General features: G+C 43.8%; 1 protein-coding gene across 3 annotated transcripts; it reads right to left on the bottom strand.

Annotated features, from left to right (window-relative positions):
• Positions 1 to 1,341: 1,341 nt before the first annotated feature.
• Positions 1,342 to 23,701, bottom strand: LOC133981530 (filamin-C-like). Of its 3 annotated transcripts, XM_062420277.1 has the most exons (46): positions 23,326 to 23,701; positions 20,760 to 21,008; positions 19,054 to 19,151; positions 17,765 to 17,915; positions 17,387 to 17,505; positions 17,144 to 17,221; positions 16,851 to 17,013; positions 16,458 to 16,658; positions 15,431 to 15,568; positions 15,149 to 15,275; positions 14,918 to 15,054; positions 14,632 to 14,825; positions 14,406 to 14,519; positions 14,153 to 14,296; positions 13,924 to 14,047; positions 13,504 to 13,664; positions 13,303 to 13,393; positions 13,029 to 13,198; positions 12,802 to 12,919; positions 12,390 to 12,652; positions 11,676 to 12,273; positions 11,094 to 11,267; positions 10,111 to 10,273; positions 9,703 to 10,031; positions 9,485 to 9,608; positions 9,168 to 9,324; positions 8,892 to 9,081; positions 8,756 to 8,783; positions 8,397 to 8,634; positions 8,181 to 8,280; positions 7,914 to 8,054; positions 7,567 to 7,695; positions 7,275 to 7,448; positions 7,018 to 7,182; positions 6,668 to 6,871; positions 6,424 to 6,576; positions 6,218 to 6,340; positions 5,881 to 6,129; positions 5,456 to 5,725; positions 5,223 to 5,360; positions 4,962 to 5,077; positions 3,995 to 4,127; positions 3,718 to 3,894; positions 3,380 to 3,598; positions 2,688 to 2,912; positions 1,342 to 2,011 (listed from the first exon to the last, which is right to left on the bottom strand). In XM_062420277.1, the coding sequence occupies exons 1-46, from the start codon at positions 23,699 to 23,701 to the stop codon at positions 1,824 to 1,826; spliced, it is 8,121 nt and encodes a 2,706-aa protein (XP_062276261.1). In that variant the 3' UTR covers positions 1,342 to 1,823. The 3 variants fall into 3 exon arrangements, with proteins under 3 accessions (XP_062276261.1, XP_062276263.1, XP_062276262.1); XM_062420279.1 differs by lacking the exon at positions 5,881 to 6,129 and having other exon boundaries at positions 5,456 to 5,718; positions 6,214 to 6,340; positions 8,397 to 8,638; positions 8,760 to 8,783; XM_062420278.1 differs by lacking the exons at positions 5,881 to 6,129; positions 8,756 to 8,783 and having other exon boundaries at positions 5,456 to 5,718; positions 6,214 to 6,340; positions 8,397 to 8,627; positions 8,875 to 9,081.
• Positions 23,702 to 24,550: the final 849 nt, after the last annotated feature.

Here is a 24,550-nt window from a genome sequence, read left to right as displayed (position 1 = left end):
TTAAGGTTGTCTCAAATGTACTTTTGCTTGTCTGTCTGGGTTTTTGTGTTTGTTTGTGTGCCTGTCTGTCTCCCATTCTTCCATCTGGATTCTTTTAATCCCATTCTCTTCCTCTAATCCATCTTTCTCCCTCTTTTCCTCCTACACTCTCTTCTCCTCTCTTTGCCCCCGCTCCCTTCTTTATCCTCCCTCTCTCGCTTTCTCTCTGCTTGCTTGATCACTGCTGTCTGCATTGAGAGGAGCTGTATCCTGAACACAGTTGTGATTCACTTGGCAGCCACTCGAGATAAACATGTTGTGGTGGACAGACGCCTGGGTCCCGGTCTGGAGGAGCAGGAAGGGGAGGACAGACTGACGTGGGTGGGCCCTTGCCCTGGTCCCAACGTCAGCATGGGCAGCAGCGAGCAACACCAGCCACTTGGCCAGATGGTCCGAAGTCGAGTTCTCGCCACTGTTCATCAAATGCACCCGCTCCCTCTGTCTTGCCTCGCCATGGCCCCCAGCATCATGTCACAGTGGAACCAGAGAAAATTAGCACCTAATTATAGGCTCCTCTCTGTGAAGAATGGTAGTGGTGCTGGTAGTGTGTGTCAGCTTGTGGAGGCTGGTTGACTCACCATGGGACCATTTATGTGTGCATGAGAACACATATAAGCAAAAAGCCAAACCTCCCCTCTTTCTGGTTGATTTGTGCCTCAGCAGGGTCTGCCCACCCCCCCATGTGGATGCCACAACAGAAACCACTTGTGTTCCATCTCTGATTCAACAGGATTAATTACACATACAATGGAAGTTGATGCCTCTGGTTTCTACGCTCCACAGGCTCCCCTGTGTTGAGGATGGTGTAGTTAATCTTCACTGGGAACAATGGAGATTTTGTTATGGTGTATATGCTTGAGACGTGGATATAGAGAGCTTGACTATGCTGCCATCTTGTGATTGCATCTAGACAAGTACAGGATGTAAATGAGCACACAGAGAGAGTATCCTGGACTATTTTATCAATGCAGTAATGTTAAATTGATGTCAGTGGTAAATGTCTTATATATTTCAATATAGGACAATAGTTGATTCAATATCTGAACCTGTAAACCAAACTATTGAAAGCCCTTAATTCCAACTAGCTATTGGATACTGATCTCAGCTGAGGCAATCTGTGATCCAGACAGTTGCTCAAATGGAAGAACAAGCAGTGGTCGATAAATAGCTGCATGATGAAACTATGAAAATCTACAAAGTAGGAAATGCCTCCTGCTGAACATGTGACTAGTGTCTACCAGCGCTGTGAGAAATCCAATAAATTCAATCACTTTCATCTGGAAAGTTAGCAATAAAATCTTTATTAGGTCTGCAAAGACTTACCAAAAATAGGTTAATATAACAAAAAAAGTAAATTTCTCATTCCATACAAAACCATGTTGTATCACACTTTAATACTGTTTAATACTGTTGATTACTCTGACATCTCTTAACATTCACATATTACACTATTCGATTACTACACAACAGAAAGGAGAAGGGAAATTTTACTGAGCGAAACATTTAACCAATGTCACTCAAAGACTCATAATCTACAAGTGAATCCAATCTTGTAGATGTAATTTTGGTAGTTAATACAAAACTTTGGCACAATCGATACTCTGTCATCAAGACACCAGTCATGAAGAAAACTGAAAGCAAATGTCTTTGCAGGTTTTAGTGCATGTTGAAGAGCGAGGAGCAGCAGCAAAAAGGAAGGACAGGGGAGTTTGGTTGATGCGTGTACGTGGTGAGAAAAAGGTGGTAGGTCATTGGAGAAGAACTGGGCATTGGTGCAGTTTATTTTAGGGTACAGCCACTTTGTAGGGGCTCCCAGGGACATTGTCATCACCCCATTTAACGATGACGGTGTAGCTGCCCTTGTCCTTGACGGTGTAGGTGACGTTATAGAGCTTGTTACCCATGTGCTTGACGTACACCTCCTCACAGGGAGTATGTGGTCCATGCACTCCCACCATCAGCATGTTGGTACCTGGATGAGGACAGTGAGAGGGGAATTGTATGATCATGGTGTACAAAGGTTGTATAGGTGTGTGGTTGTGTAGGCTTAGAGATGCAATAATCAAAATGTTCACATTAACAAAGCATTAAATGACAATATGTGATGTGAAAGGGGTCGCTTGTAATGACAAACACACAAAGAATTTTCACCTCTAGTTCTCAGCAGTGCAAAATCTTTTGCATCTTTTGGCTCATTGCTTTGGTTATGTAAGTAACGTTAATGGTTACTTAATGTTTGCCATTAGTGATTAGCTGGTGAACCGATGGAGCAATTAGCGCATAAATTGCCAGATATTTCCCTTAGTAGTTTGTAGAGTCCAAATAGAGATAAAAGGTGAGTGAATATTAGATTTACATCTGCCAGATGGCTAGAAACATGTCAAGTTAATTCTACATTTTCTTATTGGCTGTTGGATAGGTAAACTGGTACCTGTTCACAAACAGTCACAAAATTTTCATAAGGTGGTAACATGTCAACGTTGCATTTACAGCTTGGTCCACTGCCCCCAAGCAAAAACAATAAAAAATATCAATTTCATAGTGCTTTAACTACAGTGTTTGAAGAAATTATGTTTGTGTGATTTATGGTTTTACTCTATGAATATAACATCTGCCTGTGTGTTTTGTTATGTGGGTGATGATCTCACCTGCTTTGCTGCAGTCAACTGTAAAATTGTTTTTCTGTCCCACCAAAGCCTTGGACAGCCCCGTTCCACGACATACCACCTTGCTGGCATCAGATGTCAGTTTGGTCGAGGTGGTGGAAGAAGAGGACGAGCTGTAGGCACCGCCCAACTTGGAGGTTTTGGTAACTGTTTCAACCAAGACTGAAGATGTCTCATGGAGGCTGTGTCCCCCTGACAGCCGGGTGCCTGCAGCAGAGAGATAGATAGAAAGTAAGGTTATCTTATGTAATCATGGCTCAGTCCAGACATTACATAACACACTAAGTATTGACAAAGATATGAGAGAGGCAAAGATGCTGCTGCTCAGGGGGAGAGTTTCCCTCCTCAGAAAAGTGCAAGGAAGTGCACTAGTGCCTGAGCTCAAATTTGAAAATATTTCATGCCACTTTCAAATAAAGTGAACTTCCAGGACTCCTGAGAGTTATTTCAAATCTTGAAAGTATTTCTATATTACATTAATATAAAGAAGGCATTTGTAGGCAGCAAGTTAAGATGGGAATATACTGCTGTACTGCCAGAGATAGAGTTTTATGTAAGATGTACACTGAGCAGCACGAGTGAGGATGACATAACATTTTCTTGACCTCCACACTTTCTGAGGAACATTTGTTTTATAATCAAGACACTAGATGAAAAATGACTGTCAAACAGACCTGTCACTTTAGCTTTGAAAGGGCTGCCCACGATGTGCGCTGGCCCGCCGTATTTAATGGTGATGAGATAGTTGCCAGGTGCCATGGGTGTGTAGATGATTTTGTAGCCTTCGGGACACTCGCAACAATCCATCTTGACTTTGGATGGCCCGTCAATGTTGACTGATAAGGTCCCAGAGCCTGCATTACAGGTGTTGACCACAAAGTCTGAGGGTACACCTATTGAAAAAGGGACAATGAAAAAATGGATAGAGATGATGAAAGGACATCTTTTGAATTCAAGTTTAAAAACAGAAATTAAACATAGTAATAGTAATATTCAATGGGGTGATATCTACCTGTGATTCCTCCCTGCAGTCCAGGGCCATGTGCAGTCACCATGCCTGGGTCCCCAATCAACCCTGGGTCTCCCACTCTCACATTAAAGGGGCTTCCAGGAATGTGGCATCCATTGAACTTAACATCTATTGAGTGAACTCCATTCTCCCGTGGAATGAAGCGAATTGCAGTCTTGTCTGAAAACATAAATAGACATGTTACTTTCTTTGAACTTCCTGAATATTAAACTGTCCTCTGAATTCCACTTTGTGCCACAAAGGTGAGGTTGGTGCATACCGCTGTCCAGCTCAGTCACATAGCATTCCTCAGAAGAGCCGGATGGGGTGTGGACTTTGGCATCTACCACACCTCGAGCCCCATTTCGCTGCACCATGAAGGAGGCCTCTTGGTTTACCTTCAAATCCTTCTCCTACAAAAGATAGGGAAACATATGAATATGTGTGTATGTGCATTGTGTGTGTGTGTGTGTGTGAGTGACGGAGCCTCGGGGGACACAATGTGTGTGACTCATCATGCCTGAACGAGAATAGATTGAGCGGTTGCGTGTGAGAGGCCGAAAAGGTCAGAGTTTATTGCGAGGCATTTAGTGTTTTTGCCCTATAGGCGGACAAGCAGTCCTACCAGACATAAGAGATAGTGTGACATTTTAGATGTTGGTTTGATATTGCACTACACCTTGCTTCTAGTGGTAGAAAATGACCCTGAAGTGGCATCTCACTTAACTAAAAATACATGTTTTTAGTATTGTTGGCAGTTGCAATAGAAACTGTGAAAGCAAATAAAACAAGTCTCTGTAAAGTGGGGATGCCAATATTGTGAGATTATGAGATGTCACAGGTATCTTTTAAAGGGTCTTTATCTTCCACTCACTCTATTCTTTCTTTCTTCCACTCAGACAAAAATACAATCACATAGATGAACTGACACAGCCCACACATAGCACAGCTTGTGTTGCCCCACATTAGCATGGGACAGTTAATCCAGCCCTTCATCACTGGCCAGCATCACAGTATTATAGTTCTGGGTAGTGCTCCAACACTGGTATTCAATTACGCTTCAAGGGCAAAGTGATTTTAGAGGGAAACATCTACAACCACTCATACACTATGCAGTATATTATATGTAGTGTATTATTCAACCCTGATATTTTGTGACAGTGAATTTGTTATTTCTTAGGTAATTTCGTGCAACAAATGAATGTGGCTTTTGTCAACTCTATGTGTGTGTGTGTGTCTTATCTTACCTGAACGCTTGTGACAGTGAGCCTGCGGGCCTCGTCTGACAGTGTAGCAATCGGAACGATGAATGGGCTGTCAGGGATGTGCTCGTTGTTGAACTTGATTGACACCTCATAGTCACCTGGGTAAACAGACATGTTATTTCCTTTCACCATCAAATGAACTGAAGAAGTGTTGAAAAGTCACTGAATTATTGAACAGATAAGAGACAAATAGACTGCAAGGACACACTCTGCTATAATATACAAATTAGGAAGAGGTTTTACCTGGTTCTTTCACTATGTAGGAGACCCCACAGGAACCATCCTTCCTGTCCTCAAAGGAGATTTCAGCCTTGCTTGGCCCCTCTACAGCGATGGACAGGCCACCAGCACCTGCCTCTCTGGTCCAGATACTAAATTCACCTAGAGGAGTTCAAACAAACATTAGATTGGTTATAGAGGGTTCATCTTGAGAATCAACAATTCACAAAACATTTTATTAACTTTTATGAACTTACTTGGTGCTCCAGCAACGCCTCTCTCCAGGCCTGGACCTCCTGCGCGGACCTTGTGTGCTCCTCCCTCCCCCATGGGTCCCACAGTAAACTGGAAGGGACTTCCGGGAACATGTTGGCCTCTGTACTTGACGTTGACAGTGTGTGGTCCAATTTCATGGGGGATGAAGCGTACACTGTAGGTGCTGCTTCCTCCATCCACTAGGTCAGCATCCACTGTTTTCCCACCGGGGCTGGTAACCTGAGCCGTCATGGCCTGAGAGCCACTCTCAACTGGTGAGACAGAGCAAATTATATACAATTAAGACATTTTTTCAAGACAAGTAACATATATTGTTGATTACAATAATGAACTACTGCAATGACATTAGGTTTTATCTGTACAGGTTTTTACAATTCAAAAGGGTTGTTCAAAGTTGGACTCTCACCCTCAGGTCTGGCAGTGATGCCAGCAAAGTTGCTGAGGCTCTCTCTACCCAGAAAGTCTCCAAAAACATCTCTGAAGGGGCTTCCGCCTCCGCCGACCTGGGTGCTCTCCTCCACTCGTACCTCCCTCTTAGTCTCTCCACCACGGGTTTTGCTGATCTCTGTGCGCTCAGTGCGGGTGTATGTGTGGCTGCTGCGGGTGAATGTCCTGGTCAGCCTCTCCTGAGCAGAAACCATCTGAAACCAGTTTCCTGTAGCCAAGAAGGACAATACCAGTGAGATTACAGGAACATTTGTTTGACCATTCTGTAACTACTTCTGACTGGCTTCTGTACTGACCTGGGATCTTAAGATTAAGGCCACATGTGCTGCCCACTGAAGCGATCGAAGATGCCTGCCTCTTCCTGGTAATGCTCTCTTTGATCCTTCCTTCTCCAGTGACCTTCACTGTGAAAGGACTTCCTGCAGGGCAAAAATGCATATACAGTAAACATCAAGTAATTTATTTTAAGACTTCAAACATTTTCCAAGCTAAAGATTCTAACCTGGGATGTGCTTTTCAGCAAACTTGATGTTAACAGTGTAACTTCCAGGTTCTGTTGGACAGTAGGTTACCCTGCATGTTCCATCCTCCATATCTTCACAGTTGATATCCACTTTGCTTGGACCCTCAATTGACAATGCAAGACCTCCATAGCCTAAAGGGAAGAGAGAAGCAGATAGAAGTTGGAAAAGTATTTGTTGCTTTTTTCAACAAATCAAGCCATGAAACCTGTTTCTGAAGCTTACCTGCATTCCTTGTATCCACGAAGAATTCAGCCATTTCAAAAGTGCGTGCCTCAACCAGGCCTTTACCAAATGCCTTGACTCTGCTGGCCTCACCAATCTCCGACTGGCCAACCATAATTTTGAAAGGGCTGTTTGCCACGTGCACGCCATTCTTCCTCACGCTCACTTCATGCTCACCGACTTCCTTAGGGGTGAAAGAGATACCTGAGGAAAAAAAAATAAGAGGGGAAAATACTTTTTTTTAAAAAACAAGCACAGAAAATAACATTAAAATGCATTAGATGAATCCAAGGTCTTATCATTATTATTGAATTTCTGTGATTTTGTGTATGTGGCAGGTGAAATCTCACCGAGATGTCTGTTGGGCAGTTTCTTTAGCAGGCAGGGCTCCTCATTGCCTGAAGGAGCTCTGATACTGGCAGTCAGGGAGCTCAGATCAGTCTCTGCAATCTTCAGAGACACGTCAGCCGCTGTACCAACATTCAGCTGAGATGTCCTGGTTATGGAGTCATCCCCTGAACACAAAAAAAGGCGGTTTAGATGTATGTCGACCCTTAAAACCTGATTCAGGGTGTCAGTCTATGGGAGAAGTGATTGTTTTCCTCACCAGTGATCTTAGCAGTAAAGGGACTGCCAGAAATGTGCTTGTTGTCAAACTTGACAATAATGTTGTAGTCTCCAGGTGCCGTGGGCAGATAGGACACAGTGCAGGTACCATCTTTGTTGTCTTTACAGGTGATCTCAGCCTTAGAGGGACCCTCCACTGCCAGTGATAGACCACCTTTGAAGGAGAAAAAAGGCCAAGCTTCTTACTCTTCTGCAGTTTATAAAGGTTACCTGTATTAAAACAAATCCACTGTGCAGTTGCAAATATCCCAGGAAAAAATAGGCTATTGTACCTTCTCCTGCGTTTTTGGTAACCACGGTGAAAGTGGCAGCCTTGTTCACCATGCCGTAACTCAAGCCTGGACCATAAGCAGTCACCACTCCACTGTTCACAGCATCCACAAAGAACTGCAGTGGACTTCCTGTAGGAGATAATCATTTACAAACAGAAATGAGATTCAAAGCTACATGAATATGTAGTTTGATTCAGTCATGTAGGGTCATTTTTAAAGAACAGTGGGTAAAATCAACAGAAAAGGGTAGACATTCTTCAGATTGCATCACTAACATCTAGGAATATATCAGATAAAGGCATGTTTTTTAACACTTCCCCATCTGTATAAAGTGGTGTGTTGCTGACCTGGAATGTGGTTGCCTTCATATTTGATGTCCATCTCATGCAGGCCTCTCTCTGTGGGCTGGTATTTGATTGTGATGGTACCATCCTTGTTGTCAGTGATGTGTGGGCGAGCAGTCTTGCCTGAAGGCATCCGCACCTCACCTAGAAATGACAACAGTGTGGTTAAATGTAAGTGACCCAAAAAAAGAGGTTTTTGAGGTTTTGTTGAGAGGTGTGTGTGTATGTAAGCACATGATTTAGTTTTCCTATGAGTGGTGTTCGTCGCACCTGTGATTTCTCCTTGCTGTGGCATGAAGGGGACGAGGAAGTTAACGGGACGGAAGAGAGGATCCACAGTATCCGGAGGAGCAACTGGCTCATTTGTGGCCTGTCAAAGCAGAAAAATATTTTGTTTTATAGAAGTAGTTGTCACAACAAATATAACACACATAGTTAAGTACACACTTTCAACTGTAACAGTTATTTCTACACTCATCTACTCACCATCACATGGAAGGGGCTCTTAGGGATGTTCTGCCCCCCAAAGCGAATGGTAATAACATATTTCCCAGGTTCAGGGGCTGTGTAGTAAATGTCAAAGGTCCCATCGTGATTCTCCACCACATCCATGTCCACCTCCATCCCCTGTGGAGTAAGCACCTTGCAGGTCACCTTGCCTTTCCCAGCAGCCTTGGCATCCACAGTGATAACTGTATCCTCAGAGGTCTGCAGCTTCTGTAGGCTTGCTGTTAAGCACAAAGGAGGAAGAAGGGCAAAGAGTAATAAGTGCTACATAAATGCATGGATTCTTGGAAAATTTTCTAGGAATATAACACAGAAATAGAAATGGTTGGCTTGGTTACTTACACATGCCATGTCCTCCAATAGATACTGGCAAGTAAAAGAGCATGACAGTGAATATACAGTATATAAATAAAATGATACAACTACAATCTGTAATAATATTTATATTTATTAGAACCATTTTGGTTTCCCTACCTGTGACTCGACATTTGCTGGCATCTCCTGTTGGCAGGGACTGGATGCTGTATGGAGAATAAGGAATCTCATCTCCTCCGTATTTAATGGTGATGGTGTAGGGACCTGTTGAGTCAGGTACATAGGAAACGGTGTAGGTGCCGTCCCTGTTGTCCTGGATGGTTGCATTCTTTGGCTTGCCCTCTGGGTCCTGTCAGTAGAGGATATCATGTTATCTCAGAAAGCAACCATTGTTTTAAATGCTGGAAATCTATGAATAACTGTAGCTTAACTGACCAGAATCTGCACAGTGAGCAGTCCCTCTCCAGCATCACGGGCATCAATAGTGAACTCAACAGGCAGGCTTGCAGACACACCTTTGGTGTCAAGACCAGGCCCACTGGCGCGCACCTTACTGGCATCATGCCCAGGCTGAGACATTACCTTGAATGGACTGTGGATGAAGGAGAGAATATCAAGAGTAATTACTAAACCCAATCCTATTAAAGACAGGAACTGGAACGGGAATATTGCTGAACTACAGAGCAGAACTTTAGTCGAGACATAACTGCACATACAGTCAGGCATGGTGGGTTTCCATATACAAAGTCTACCTGTGTGGGACTTCCTGATCTGCATATTTGACAGCTACAGTGTAAGGTCCATCCTGGGCTGGGGTGTAGTGGACTGTGTGGGTTCCATCACCATTTTTCTTGACACCAACTGGCTCCACAGACCCTGGAAATAAAACATTATGGGATAAATGACACACCACCAACTATCTGATTGACTGTTTAGAGTAAGCTTTGCACAGTTGTGCTTGTGTCGTTACCTGTAGGGCCGTAGAGTTTGACATCTAGTGGGGCCTGTCCAGCTTGTGTGCTGTCCACTGTGAAGGTTTGAGGCACATGTGCCCTCACTCCGGTGCCCAGGCCAGGACCAGAGCACTTCACCTTGCTGGGGTCCACTGGGTCCTTCACTGGCACACGGAATGGACTTCCAGGGATAGGCTGACCTCCATAGTTAATGTTGACGTCGTAGTCTCCAGGAGTGAATGGGACGTACTCCACACTGCAGCTACCATCTTTATTGTCTTTGCAGGATATTTTTGCCTCTGAGGCTCCTTCGATGGTCAGGCCCAGGCCTCCTGTGCCAGCCCCCCTGAGAAACAAGCCAAAATATTATATAGCTTGCCAACTTTAACCTGCAAATACTGTATAATTGTTTGATCCAACCGTACCTGGTCTCTACAGTAAAGCAGTTAGATTTGTTGGTTATTCCTCCCTCCAGACCTGGTCCATAGGCACGGACCCGGGTTGGATCACATCCCTCCACCACTGACACTCTGAAGGGGCTCTTGGGTACAGGTACATCATCATACATCACCTCAATCAGATGCATTCCTGCACACAAACAGATACATCAGTTTCAAAGAGCTGTCTCAAAGCAAGGAAGTATTTTCTGTCATTGCACTTGTTTTTAATTATGGGCCACACAAACTCCCTTTTAGGGAGATAAACATCTGTTTATTTATAAAAGACGCCATCTAGAGTGCAGACGCTCTGGTGAACGAACAAGGCCTTACATCTGTTCCCTATTCATTATTCTGTTACAACATTTTTCTGACAGAGCCTTCTCAGTAGGACTATATGCCAGATTCCCAGCTCCACTGCTATGATATTAGAGCATGTCTGGTGGAAGAGAAATGCTCTGTGATCTCTTTGCTTTGTGGTCTCTATTAATACCCCCTGTCATTCCCTCACTGTATTACTGAGCGCAGGCAGCCTTCAGCACACATACCTGCCTGGTTAAGAGCTTCTGTTCCAGAACACACTATTTATAAATCAGAGCCTGTCTGCCTCTCTGCTCTCTGCCCCTCACATCATTTCTCCACTGCATCATTCTGTATTTATACCTCTCTCTCTCTTTCTCTCTCTCTCTGACTTTTCCCACTCTCCCCTCTATTCCCAAATGGCGCCCAACATGACTACATATTAGTGATTTCTCCGTCTGCCTGTGTGTGCTCTTTCAGACAGCCTGTCTCTGTAAAAAACTATTTTCTATTTATCTGCAGCAGGTTAGGCTGTTAAATGTTACAGTGTTTTGATATAGATCTCATCACTTTCGTTTCATCACTTAATGTCTCTCCAACCTACGATCCTCCAAGTGCACAAATTAACAGTGTTTAATGAAGTAATGTCATCCTTTTCTCTGTGCTCATACCATCCTCGAATGCTGTGTACTCCACTCTGTAGGTGCCATCTCCCTTGTCAGTGATGTAGCTCTCTGTGTTGGTGCCAGAGGGGTTGATAATAACAATCTTTACATGATTTCCTCCAACTTTGTTGAGGGAGCGGGCATCAACAATGAAGTGAGTTGTGACTTCTCTAAGGACCCCTGGAAACAGAAAAGGCGTGAAGATGATTTGTTTGCCAAAAAGAAACATTTTGTCTTGATCTGTAAAACTGATCGTGAGCTATTCATGAACGACTTTAAATAATACAAAACAGTGCTACAACTAGTGATTTCCAACATCCAATCATCTGTCAAATATTTTTTTAGAAATTGATCAATGAAAATGGTGACCACCATGTCCATTATAATTCTCCAGAGCAAAAGGTGATGTCTTAAAATAGATTGTTTAGTCTGAAAATATAGTTCAAACCCAAATATATTTATATTACAATGTTAAAAAACAAAAAATGCTTCCCTGACTAATCCTAGCACTAGTACATTCTGTAGATTCATTAAAAAATGAATATAATGTGCTAACTAATCTTAATCATAGTTTCTTTGTCTTGTTACCTCTGGGCTCCACTCCTGGTCCATAGACATGTACTCCACTAGTGTCCAAAGACGGATCAACCTGCAGGACTTTTGGAAACTGGGGAATCATATGGCCACCATACTTGATGGTAATGGTGTGTGTGCCGTGAAAAGGTGGGATGTACGTAACAGAGAAGGTTCCCTCAGGAGTTTTCTGGATGTGCACTTCAGCCTTAACCCCGGTCTCAGACACAATCTCGATGGTGAGCTCAGAGTCACCTGCTTGGGTGCAGTCCACAGTGAAGGTTGCTGGTTCGCCTGCTTTGGCCCGCTCTAAACCAGGGCCGCTAGCGGTCACCTTGCTGGGGTCGAAGGCTGGGCGCACTGCAGCCTTGAAGGGAGAGCCAGGGATGTGCTGTTCTGCAAACAGGATGTTAATGGCATACTCTCCAGGCTCGGTGGGCAGGTAGGACACTGAGCATGTGCCATCACCATTGTCCTGACACTCAATCTTTGCCTCACAGGGACCCTCTACAGTCAGGCCAAGCCCACCTGCACCAGCTCCCTTTGTGTCAATAGTGAATGGAGCTGGTTTACCCACAATGCCTCCCTTCAGTCCTGGGCCAAAGGCTTTGACCTGTAATACAACAGCCAGGTCAGTTTGATGATACACATAGGATTTTAGTGACTTAATAATAACCAAATTGATATGTGGAAAATGGAGTACTACATGTAGCTTTCATGAACCTTTACCTTTGAAGGGTCAGCAGGCATCACTGCTTCCACCCCAAAGGGGCTTCCCATCACCGGGTTGCCATCATAGCTGACATCAACCTTGTACTGCCCCTCCTCTGGGGGAATATACTTCACACTGTGAATGCCTTTGCCTTTGTCTGATTCCAGCTTGCATGGGATGGGTCGACCAGAGGGTGAGGTCATTTTCACACCTACATCACCCTGGCCACCAGCACCCTTTGTGTTAACTGTGAACTCCTGGTCCTTTCCAACCTCAACTTCTGGAAGAAACATTCACATGAAATATTTAAACTATTGCATTTTTCAGTTTTCATTTCATGCATGATCACAGTTACAATCATTACTACAGCATTTTCCAAACAACTTTACATGGTAAATGTAAGAGTTTAGTACAATGTTTTTAACTTACTGGTGTCTAATCCCTCCACTTTAACCTTTGCAAGATCCAAAGGTGGAGCCACTGTGATGTGGAAAGGACTCTTGGGAATGGGATCTCCTCCATGAGTCACTGAAATCGCCATGTTACCCTGAAAATATACAAGAGGAATGAATACGAATTGATTTGGGGGTGTCTTAGTGAATAATTGCTGCATCTTCTTCTAATGTTAATGGGCTTCAAACCGAGGTCTACTGTACCTGCTGAAGAGCAGTGTACTTGACAGTGTAGGAGTAATCATGGTTATCGATGATCTCAAAGTCACGAACCGCCTCTCCCTGGCCTGATGCTGCAAAATGCACCTCAGGCATGGCCTTGCCTGCTCCCTTTGTGTAGATGGTGAAGTGGGTTGGAGTGCCCACCTCCACTCCTGAAACACACGTCTTTTGTCAGTGCTATCAATCCTAGTGAAATCATTTTTATGACATCATGTATTGATGTAGGTGTTTGTTATAAATTTAGTGAGAATCTCACCTGTCTTGTTGAGTCCGGGCCCCTCTGCTCTCACCTTACCGGCATCATGGGAAGGATCCACTTTGACTTTGAATGGACTGATGGGAATTTCCTGACAAAGCCATTCATAAAAAAAATAATAAATGCTAAAAACAAAAGTGAAATCATTCCAGAAGTGATGTAACATAATGTATCAGCACTTGCACTAAACTGAATTCCTACCTGGTCAGCAAACAGCACCATGATGGTATAGCGACCTGCACCAGGAGGAGTGTACTTGACAGTGAAGGTGTCATTGTCATTCTTGATGATGTCAAAGTCGATGTCTGCCTCAGCAGGTCCAACCACCCCTGGGGCGCACTTGATTCCAATACTGATGTCCCCTAATGGTGCATAGTAATGAGCATAGTTCACGGAGGTCATTGAAAAGCAGATGATCAGAATAAATAGAAGCGCTCCCGTGAGCTCTATTTTAAGCACATTTTATACATTTCAAATAATTTACCTCCGCTTTGGCAGCCCAAGTGCACAGATTTACTTACTTTCTGTGCTTTATATTTTTCAATATTCACATGATGTAGCACTAACTGAACTCTCAAGTGTTTTTGTAACCACCCACATCATTTCCTCATACATACTCACCCTGGCCAGCCTCACTGCAGTCCACAGTGAAGTATGTTGGCTCGTTAGCCTTGAGTCCTGTCTTCTCCACTCCAGGCCCATAGACCTTGACTTTGTCTGGGTGAGAACCCTCTCCGACCAGCACCTAATTAATTCACAGTGTATTTGAGGCAGAGGCAATTTGTTTAAGTATCATTAGATTTAATTCTGAAAGAGATTAAATGTATGTGTAAATATGAAGGTGTCTTACCCTAAAGGGGCTATTGGGCACGTTGACCTCACCCCAGGTGATGATAATGGTGTGTTTAATGGGCTTGACAGGTGTGTACACACACACAAATGTGCCATCTCCCTTGTCAGTGATCTTGATGTCAATGGTGCATCCTTCAGCGTCCTTAGTGGATACAAACGCATGTCAGCTCTGGTCTGTACTCACATGCAATATAAATGAAGTGTTCTTATGAATAAAAAATGAAGGTTTCACAAACTGGTGCTCTATATACCTGTGCATAGATCTTGAGTTGACCCTTCCCAGCCATGCGAGCATCAATGGTGAATTCGGTTGGTTTGTTCACAGTGACACCGGTTGGCTCCAGACCTGGACCATAGGCTTTCACCTGCAACCGCAAAAAAATACATTGAATGTATTTTGTTAAGAATGTAGTCAAAACATCACAGTGCTTTATTGTTATATGTATGATCTGTAATTCTGTTTTGGGTTAGAATTACCTTCTCAGGGAAGACGTCATTGGCTGCGGGGAGGATGTGGGCCATGAAGGGGCTGTCCTTGATGTCTTCATCATCACAAATGACATGGATAGCATAGTCGCCAGGCTCAGTGGGCCAATAGCATACATCACATGAGCCATCACCCTTATCAACGCATTCAATTTTAGCCTGAGATGGGCCTTCGATGGAGAAGCCTGAAAAAAGGGAGTATTGATACACTCAGATTTCAGATTTGAAGTAAATAAAATTTCATTTCCTGAGTGAATATAACTGGTCCATGACTTACCCAGAACTCCAACGTCGGTGCCAATGGCCTCTACCACAAAGTCAGCAGATTTTCCAACCATTCCAGTCTTCAGACCAGGACCCCAGGCCCTCACCTTCTGAAAACCTACCTCGTCGCTCACCTCAACTTCAAAGGGACTGCAGCAAACAAGTACATAACACACAATATTACTCATCATAAAAGTGAATTAGCATTGTTAATGACTATGTAAAGACAGCAATAGGACCTTACCTGCGTGGGATGGGCTGACCTCCCCAGGTGATGCTGACTGTGTATTTGCCAGGCTTAAGGGGGTAATATTCACATTCATACACACCGTTTCCTGCATCTCGCACTTTCACTTGCTCCTCTACTCCAGCTGAGGATTAAAAACAAGGTCAATATGGATTCTTATGAAGTCGAATAGATATTTTATGCATATGATTTGATGCTTTATCATATGCCTATGTGAATGCAACACTTGCAATCCATAATTCCAAAGTGCTGCAGAGAAGAGAGAAATGTTTGACTCACTTGGTCCTTTGACTGAGACGTTCAGTGCTCCGCTGCCAGCTCCCTTGGTGAAAACTTTGAAGTCTGCAACCTCCTTTACTCTCACGCCTTTAGGCTGAAGGCCTCTGCCTGTAGCTCTACAGGCATTTGGGTTCATGGCTGAAAGGAATACAAACAAGTGTGAGTGGGAGAATATTTAGCAAAGCAAAAGGCAACTGAGAAAAGCCAGCAGTTGATAGCAATGTTAGTAGCAGACATTAAAATATCCAATTCAAATGGGATTTCTTAAAGGTTGACAGACAGAACCTGTAAATGAGAATGGGGCTATTTGCAGCACATATAACACAAAGTACAGAATATACTGAATAGGATATCGACACATTTGAGAGCAATGAGGGTGTATCTGACAACATTTCAGTCAATCACTCAGAAATGTTGACTGCAGGCTTTAACTGAATGCTGGCTAATGCAAATTTAGATGCAATAAAAACATGTCAACAACACAAGCAAACATATTTAACAAAGTGGAACAAAGTAGACAGGAGATGCACACTGGGACTATTTGGACAACATTGCATCTCATCTCTCTGAAATTGAACCATCAAGCTGCAGACCGCAAGAATATTGCGCAGGCGACTAAGCATGGCATGTAGCCCGGGCACTCCAATCTTAGAGAAAGCACAGAAAGGCATCGACATGGCGCAGCACAGAGATGGGCTTATAGGGATCTGTTTGCGCAAAAGGCACAGGCTCCTCCCAGCAGACCATACTAACTTGGGCGGCCAGGTTTTGGGGGGGGTGCCCCCTTTCCACCCTTCACTGCAGGAGGAGCGCGCACTGATTGAGGGACTATCTGCAGTGGGGCTCCCTTGGGAGGAGCAACATGTGGAGCTAGAAATGACAAATGGGAAGGGTTATGGTCTGTACCTGGCGGTTGATCCCAGGGAAAATAAGATGACTGTAGATTGTGATGGATAGGTCACCCTGACAGCACGTTAAGAAATCTGATTTGTCTGACAGTAATTTACAACACAGACAGATGGCTCACCCTCTGCAATGTTGACAGTGAAAGGGCTCTTGGGGATCTCCTGGCCAGCAAACAGCACATGGATGGTGTGAGGCCCCTCCAGCACAGGACGATAGGTGCAACGGAAAACACTGTCACCCTTATTCTCCAGGATGAGCTCCACTGTGTCCTTTTTGCCCTGAGGATCGACGATGACCACACTGACGTCGCCATTACCAGCACCTGAGTTTGACACAAAACATCATCAGTTATCACAGGGAAGAAGTAGCTGCAGTTGTAACTTTAGGTTCTCTAAGGAAATGATGGTGATTCTTTTGACTTAGTTTTAAAAAACTAAACTTCAAGACTTTTATCAGATCGCATTCCTTCGAATGTCTACATTTCAGTATGTATAGTGTTGAATTTCAGCCTTACCAGCTGTGTAGATGTCAAAGTAGGTGGGTTTGTTGGCCACATTCCCAGTAGGATCCAGACCTGGTCCTCTGGCATGGACTTTGCTGGGGTCACCCATATCCTTTGCCACATTCACTGTATAGGGGCTTTTGTCAATGTCCTGACCAGCAAATAGCACTTTGACCTGTTGGTAAAGGAAAGAGAGAGAGAATTTCAAGGCACCTTTAAAAAGACAGTTTGCCTGTGTTCATGTAAAGACATAATGCATATATCAATACATTAGCAATAATGCAGTAAAAGTTGTTTGGTCTTACCTTGTGGACACCCTCAACTTTAGGAACGTAGGTGACAGTGTAGCTTCTTTTTGGGTCATTGTTGGGTTTAACTTTAGCCTGGAGAATAAGAAGGTAAAGTTAGAGAGGGTTATATCCATGATAAGATGATAAACTAATACATTTCTAAATTTAGCTCTAGGGTTTATGTGATAGCCAACTCACATAAATATGTGATAGCCAACTCACATAAACTAAACTTCTTGTGCATCAGGTATAACTTGCCTCCTCTTTGTGTCCTTCAGGATCCTCCACGTAGACCAGGACCTCACCACTGCCGGCTTCCAGAGTCTCCACAGTGAACACAGCTGGTTGCAGCACTTTGTTGCCATGGGGCTCAATACCTGTAATGTAAATACAGAGATATGGGTTGAGATGATTCATTCAGCAATGTTTAGGCTAACTTATCAGGCCACAACGTGACACACAGACAAGTATGTAAATTAAGCAGTGAGACATCTACAAGGCACAAAGCTCCCCAAAGAGTTATGTGTGTCACTGCTATAACATTAAATCCAAAGAACAAAATATATTATGCATTCATGCAGGTCATATGAACTGTTGTGAACCGTGCAAGTGCATTGCCACTGTTGGGCTACCCACCAGGTCCATAGGCTTTGGCCTTGTCTGGGAAAAGCTGTTTGGCCCTGAGAGGAGCTCCAGGTTTCAGCTTTGCCTTCGGGAATTGAGACAGGTAGGTCATCACTGAGTGTTCATCCACATCTGGGTCCACGATCTCCTCAGGTGCAATCACCTAAAGTAGAGACAGACAACCAGCATATGTATTAATCATCCAGCATGGATGAAGTTGTCTGAATGAACATTAATGGTTAGTTTTGTGCAACTTTCTGCAACAATCATAACAATAAAAAACCCACAGACTAATGTTTTAATTTCATTTTTTTTTTAAAGTATAGTTAAGTCTTCATACAACTTCCCCTTATTAAGCATAGAGCAATAGGATTTAACAAGGATTATTTATTCTCTCCACCTCTGACTCCTCTCTCCCATCCAGTACTTGTTTGCCTGTCTATCATACAGTGGCACAAAGCCATGCTCCATGCTAGTTATATTTAACCCCAGGACAGCGGGGTTAAGGATTGTTGCCCTCAATAAGCCAGCCAGTGGGATTTATCCTGAGCCAGACCTCTCTCACATCTCCTTAACACCACCACACTGGAATCCAGCCCCCAGGCCTGCAGAGCCATGACATACACCCCCCGGCTATCTCACCAATGCTAAGCCTCATGGAGAATAGCTAGTACTGTGTCTTAGACAAACAAGTAAACAACCTCCAGTGTGCACATTAAAATACAGAGACTCAAGGCCTTACAAATGGGACTGGAAATATTGCACTCTTGCTCTGTTCACATTGTTATGCTGTTGAGCACAGGCATATTTACACCTCTGTTTCAGTGGCAGGCTCGGAAGGTGTTAAGAAATTCACACCTCCGCAAATTCATGAATCTACCAAATAAAACTCCTACACAGTCACTTACTGAGAGCTACATTAAAGTAAATGGAAATATTAGAAGTGAGCTGGGTAATTAATATTTCATGACACCCTCCAGCATGATCTCCCTGGAAAAACACTGGACTCCATACGCAGTCTTTCCTTTTTTCAGTTCAGTGTTGCCTCACAGGTGTATGTGCATGTAGTGGGGCATGCTTGTGTTTAAAAATGTGTCTTGGTATTTGCTTTAAACTGCTTGGAGACGATTGGTGCAAACTGAATGTCCATTCACTGAGTGTAAACTATGTTGCCAATCAGAAAACACAGGCAAGACACTTGCTCTTCTTGTTGTATTGTCCTAAAAGACCAGCTCCTCCAACCAAAGAAGGCACTTTGCAATTGACATTTATCATGCTACCCTAACCCTAACCCATCTTACCTGAGGCACACCCAACCAGTCGTCAGCTTGTTGCATGGCTTCTCTGGCATTCTGCACAGGCTTGTTTGGGTCCCAGTCCGCCCAGTCAGGACACAAACCTAACAGAATGCAAGCAGGAAGATTAGACAATTCTTCACAGACTAGCACAGGCTCAGTCACACTGTGGTTGCTATATTAAGTCCACTTGGGCTGTCACTACTATCTATATAGCACCTCCAGCTACAACATTGCTTGACCTTACCCACACTGCTTTGCTCCTGTGAATTCAGTGTGTGACAATAAAGGACTCTCTTGACTCCTTTAAGGAAACAACCTCGATAGACGCTCTGGCACTCTCCATGGGGCTAAAGCTAGCTTCCTCTGTGCTGCTAATGCCTAAATTGGATTAGTGTTGGCGATAGAGTGAGCCATTCACTCAAAGGCTCATGCACACACATCACAGAATACTGTTATCTAATTAATATAGACACAGAGCATTGAGTTTACTTGCATTGGCAAGGAAAGGTGTGTACAGTGACAGTACAGAAATAAAGACTTTTTTTTCGGGTGGGCCTTCAGGCATGTTACTTTGGGAAATCACTGCTTTTCAAAGTGATGTCAGCTTTGGAGTAAAACTGTAACTAGTAGATATAGTACATACATACATACATACATAGTTGTATAAGAACATACTGGATGTACTAACAGAGATTGTATCAGCTATGTGCCTGTTATTTGGAACATTGGTTTCTCCAAAATCTGGTCGATTTAGCTTTTCTTGCACATGTGTCTAAATTACAAGTAGAGATTCTGGGTTTCAGAACAGAGCTAGCTGATGAAACAACAGAACCTTGTATGGTCAGTGTTGCAGCACAGTGTTTGAAAGATGCGTCTCCTCAGATCCATGGCTCTTATAAACACAGTTAAACATGGTGTTCTACACTCCTCTGGCTACTCCTCCACCTTTCACTCAGTGACGCACAGCTAAGAGAGGACTTTCTGATGTTCAGTACTGGAAAGAAAAGCTTAAACTGGCTGTAACTCAAACTGTGGCCTTGTGGTCCCTGGATCTATGGCTTAGGCACCTCCCTGTGACAGATCATTCTGTATTTTGATGTGTAGCCAAGCATCCCCCTTGACAGAAGAGGAGGAATGGTGCCCAAATTTGGGGGGTGTTGTGTAGCAGCAAGGCTATAAACACTAAAGCCGGACTTGGGCCTCAGGGCCTGAAACAGTGAGAATGAAAGATTCAGTCACTGTGGGACAGCTGCAGGGACGTCCTTTCAGCCATCAACAGCCCCTTTACAACCCACTGACACTACCTGGTCTCCAGAGACAGATTAAACTGGTTGACGTCTGATTCTGAATCTGGATGTGGGCTTGTGTGTGTGTGTGTGTGTGTGTGTGTGTGTGTGTGTGTGTGTGTGTGTGTGTGTGTGTGTGTGTGTGTGTGTGTGTGTGTGTGTGTGTGTGTGTGTGTGTGTGTGAGAATTCACAGAATGTGTGAGAGGAGATTGAGGAGATGAGGAGCAAAGGAGACAAATTCTCTTGAGAAGTTGATACTATTTCAAATACAATGACTGACACATGCTTGGCCTCTACTCCAATAGCAACCAAGGAAAACTGCCATATACAGCAAGCCTTTAAACAGGCATTGCACGTATTCTGACTCAGCACTTGCACCGCCCAGCCTGTAGACTCAGCTGATGCCACTACAAGTTTCTTACCTGGGGCACAATTGTCCACCAGAGCTCCCAGGGCTTTGCCATCCCTCCAGTCCCGGTTGAAGTTGTTGATGGGCAGCTGGGGCACCTTGTTCTGTATCCAGCCAAGCAGGCGCTGTTTGGGCGTCAGCTTCTTAGTCTCCTCGTCATCCTCATCATCCCACATGGGCATGGAGATAGAGTAGTGGAGGATGAGAGTCCAGATAAGACCCAGAATCAGCTTTAGATTTCCATCCACAATGGCTTTGCTATCTGTAGTTGGACAGTAGAGACAACAAAGTTCATGAGGATTTATAGTTTACAGAAGTTCACATAATGCACCATGTCATACAGTGTTTGAAAGTAATCTGCATTTTCCAGGTGTATTTTCATAGGTAACTGTTTATAGACCCTTCTGTGATTTGTGCAATCTACTATTGAAATAATTTAAACAATGTATATTATTGTGCCTGATCAAGACACCCCAAAGCTAAGAAATAAGAAATGATGCAAAAGTGTATCATATCAAAATACTCCTTCTTTGCTGCACTGCAGATGACCAGGCTATTTTGAGTAGAAATATAAACAATGATGATTGACTGCTGAGGAGACAGGAATCTAATGCTCCTCACTGCTTCCCCCAAGCCCCTTTCTCCCAGACAGCTGTCTGGCTGAGGACCCCTGACAATCTGTCATGCAGTCACAATGGTACTCTGAGATAGTGACAGCTGAGGATATGTGGAAGTGGATCCCTCTCTGCATAAATATCAGTTGGATTTCAATTACCTCCAAAACTTGTAGCACCACAGTGTGATAAATCAAATAGATGGAGATTAGATTCATTGACAGCGAGCATGCAGCTCATTTCCTGAAGTTCTCAGAGGAAAAGTTTGTCAAAAAAGCCATTTAAACCCGCTCTCATTTAGAAATTCAGCCATTTAAGCCAGATAACCTCTGAGGAGTGCTAGACTTTAATGTTTCATCAGCTAATCTTGTGTGTTACACTCCAGTTAATTCAGTAAGACTTTAATAGGAGAGGGACTTTGATGTCAGTTGTTTATCACACTACTATTTTATTGAGACTATTTATGTTTTCATAGATCAGAGGGTAACATCTGACATGTCACCATTTGACTGACACAGGCAGCTGGCGCAAAATGGCACAGTGTGGTTTTGATTCCACTGTGTCCAGCTTTAAAGGCAAATGGGTAGTTGAATAGCCATCCATCAAATGGTCTCCATTTACACAGTGTGACACATGTGCAACTAAGCCTCTGGTGACTTTTTTATTGTCACTGGGTCACTGTAATGAGACTGAGATAGGATCTTAAGAGGGCTATATTGCTGCATGGAAGGAGATGGTCCTAGAACTTAAAAAACACCAGGACTTCTGTTATCACGCCCTGTTTCTGTCAAAGCAGTCTGACTTATGTGTCTCTGTGCGGCTGGGACAACTGTGCCAGACGCACATTTACATATTAAGACACACTATTCAAAGGACACACAGTCACTGTGAGGTGAGATCTGTGATTGGGACCTTTGCCCTCCTGTGATCAGAAGGACCCCTGATGATTGAACTTGCCATTGAGAGTTTCCCTCAGTGTCACACACATACACACATTCGAACACAAATACTCATGTCCACTAAGACACACTATGGTCTTCACAGTCCATTGGCCAAAGCCTCAGCCATGCCAGGAATTTCGCTCAAGTGTGTGGAAGGATCATTAGTCACCAAAACAAAAAAATACTCTGTCAAACATTTAATAACTATTCTCCTGTATGAATTATGGGGTTGTCTACAGGTGTATAATTAGGCCATAATTCTTCATCTTACCACTTCTCTGCTTTTCATATTAGTCTACTAGTTTCTCCTCAGTTATTAAAAAGAAGGCCTTCTGTTCACTCTGGTGGAGTGGAGGAGGGTGGAGGTGCCGTGGGGGGTTATTTAGAGATGGTGACCCCTTTCTTGTGATTCTGAGCTCAGCTATTGTAAGTAGACCAGTCCCCAGACAGCAACTTGGCTGTCAACAGAGCCGCAGCGAGTCACGCTGACCCCTGACCTGACAAAGTGTGTGTGCCTGCTTGTGTAGGTGTATACAGATGTGTGTGTGACCCCTGTCCACATGTATAAACTATGTTGTTCTCATTAGCACAGACCTAGTGAATTTCCAGCCCATAGCTTACAGAACAGTTAAAGTTGAAGTAAGCTAAAGCACACTATAGAGACATTAGACCTTATTGGCCCTGACACAAATTAATGACCTCAGTAGCACCTCTGTAGCAACTTTCCAATGACCCTGGCTGAATGTAAATTTCCAGAGACCTGTGAAAGCCATGTCTCACTGCTGGCTGACAACTGGGCTGATAACATACCAACAGGGTAGATACAAAATGTGTATGTGTTTGTGAAGATATGACAGTCTAAAAAAAATCCATAAAAGGTATGAAATGATGTGACTGTCATAGCCCAAATATCAAAGCACCTGTTAATCATCACATATGGATCAGCACACTGTCAACTATTGTAAATTAATTCTCTTATTACTTATTTAACGTGCCATCTTACAACTGAACTGTTGCAACTTACCGATTGAGACTAGCTTGATATGTTCTCTGTCCAGGAACTCTAGTGCCACAGAAACATTTTCCAGTTTCATCTGACGGAAGTTGGGTCTGATGTGGTATTTTCTGTACATTTTCTTCTGGCTCAAAACCTCCAGGAGTGAAATGAGCTTCAGCCCATCACTAAAGTCCCTCTGCAGATCGGTGACGGTCTTGTTGACGCACTTGAGGTGCTCGTTGCACCACCTGGTGAAGGTGTTCTGCTGGATCTTCTTCCATGGCGCGTCCTCGGCCAGGTCCTTTTCCGTGGCTGGCATCTCGTCGTCCTCCTCTTCCCCAAAGTCAGTGGCCTGGTAGTACTGTGGAGGCAGCTGGTCCTCGTTGTAGTTATTGCTCATCATGGTGGCTTTTTCCGTGTCCACTTTTATACCTCGGTGACACTGATGTGTTGAATTGTGCGCTCGGCAGCGCTGAAAACTTTAGCAGGTCGATGGCAAGCGCGCTCTCGCGGAGGAAAGTTCAAACTTGGAGGAGTTTGAAAAGCAGCCTGGAGATTTTTTCGGAAGTACTTGCGAAGAAACCACTTATGTCAGGACAGTGATGGATTAAATTATCCGACTTACAACGTGCAAGGCAGCTGATGGTCCGCTTTTTTTAATTGGCACCCTCTTGCCAAGTCGTTCCTCTCTAGTATGACCCCTTGAAGGATGTCGCTGTTTTAAAACTGGAGTTTCGTGGCAGGTGAGCTGGAGCAGCACTGTTGGAGTTGTCTTTAAGCGTGTTTGACTTGAATGCTGAGAGAGGAAAGAGATGGGTATATAAAGGACCCCGGGCCACGTCACAGCCTCTGTGATCATAGTCTATTTAGTAATCCATAAGGATAACGGGAGTCGGGGTCGGTTTACGGGAGGATGGGGCAGTGATTGGTCGGACCCCAGGCAGCGCAACAGTTGCGCCATGATCCTTATTTTTAGGCGCTCCTATTTGGGTGGCTGGGGGCTGGTGCTTACCGATTGTTGTGGATGTATGTCATGCTCAGGGTCCAAGTGGCTGAACAACTGAGCTAAGAAAAGAAAGTGAGAAGAGGATGGACTCCCTCACTCTTGACTAAATTGTCATTTTACAGAGGATAATTGTCCAAAAAAAAAGGTGTAATATTATTATTGTCAGACATGAGATTTTCTCACTAAGGCCTTGGATTGAAAATATTTTAAAGGATGAGGTCATCCTGGTAAAGATGAAGCAACTGC

Source organism: Scomber scombrus, chromosome 6 (assembly GCF_963691925.1).
Source record: "Scomber scombrus chromosome 6, fScoSco1.1, whole genome shotgun sequence".
Taxonomy (NCBI): domain Eukaryota; kingdom Metazoa; phylum Chordata; class Actinopteri; order Scombriformes; family Scombridae; genus Scomber; species Scomber scombrus.
The sequence above is the reverse complement of the archived record's forward strand: the minus strand, read 5'-3'. Positions and strand labels throughout refer to the sequence as shown.

Excerpts from the sequence above, each read along its gene's own strand:
- LOC133981530 (XM_062420277.1), bottom strand. The coding sequence starts at position 23,701 with ATGATGAGCAATAACTACAACGAGGACCAGCTGCCTCCACAGTACTAC. Across the intron at positions 15,569-16,457 it reads CACTGTCAACATTGCAGAGG|CCATGAACCCAAATGCCTGT; the intron begins GTGAGCCATCTG and ends TATTCCTTTCAG. Across the intron at positions 2,012-2,687 it reads AGTTGACTGCAGCAAAGCAG|GTACCAACATGCTGATGGTG; the intron begins GTGAGATCATCA and ends GTCCTCATCCAG.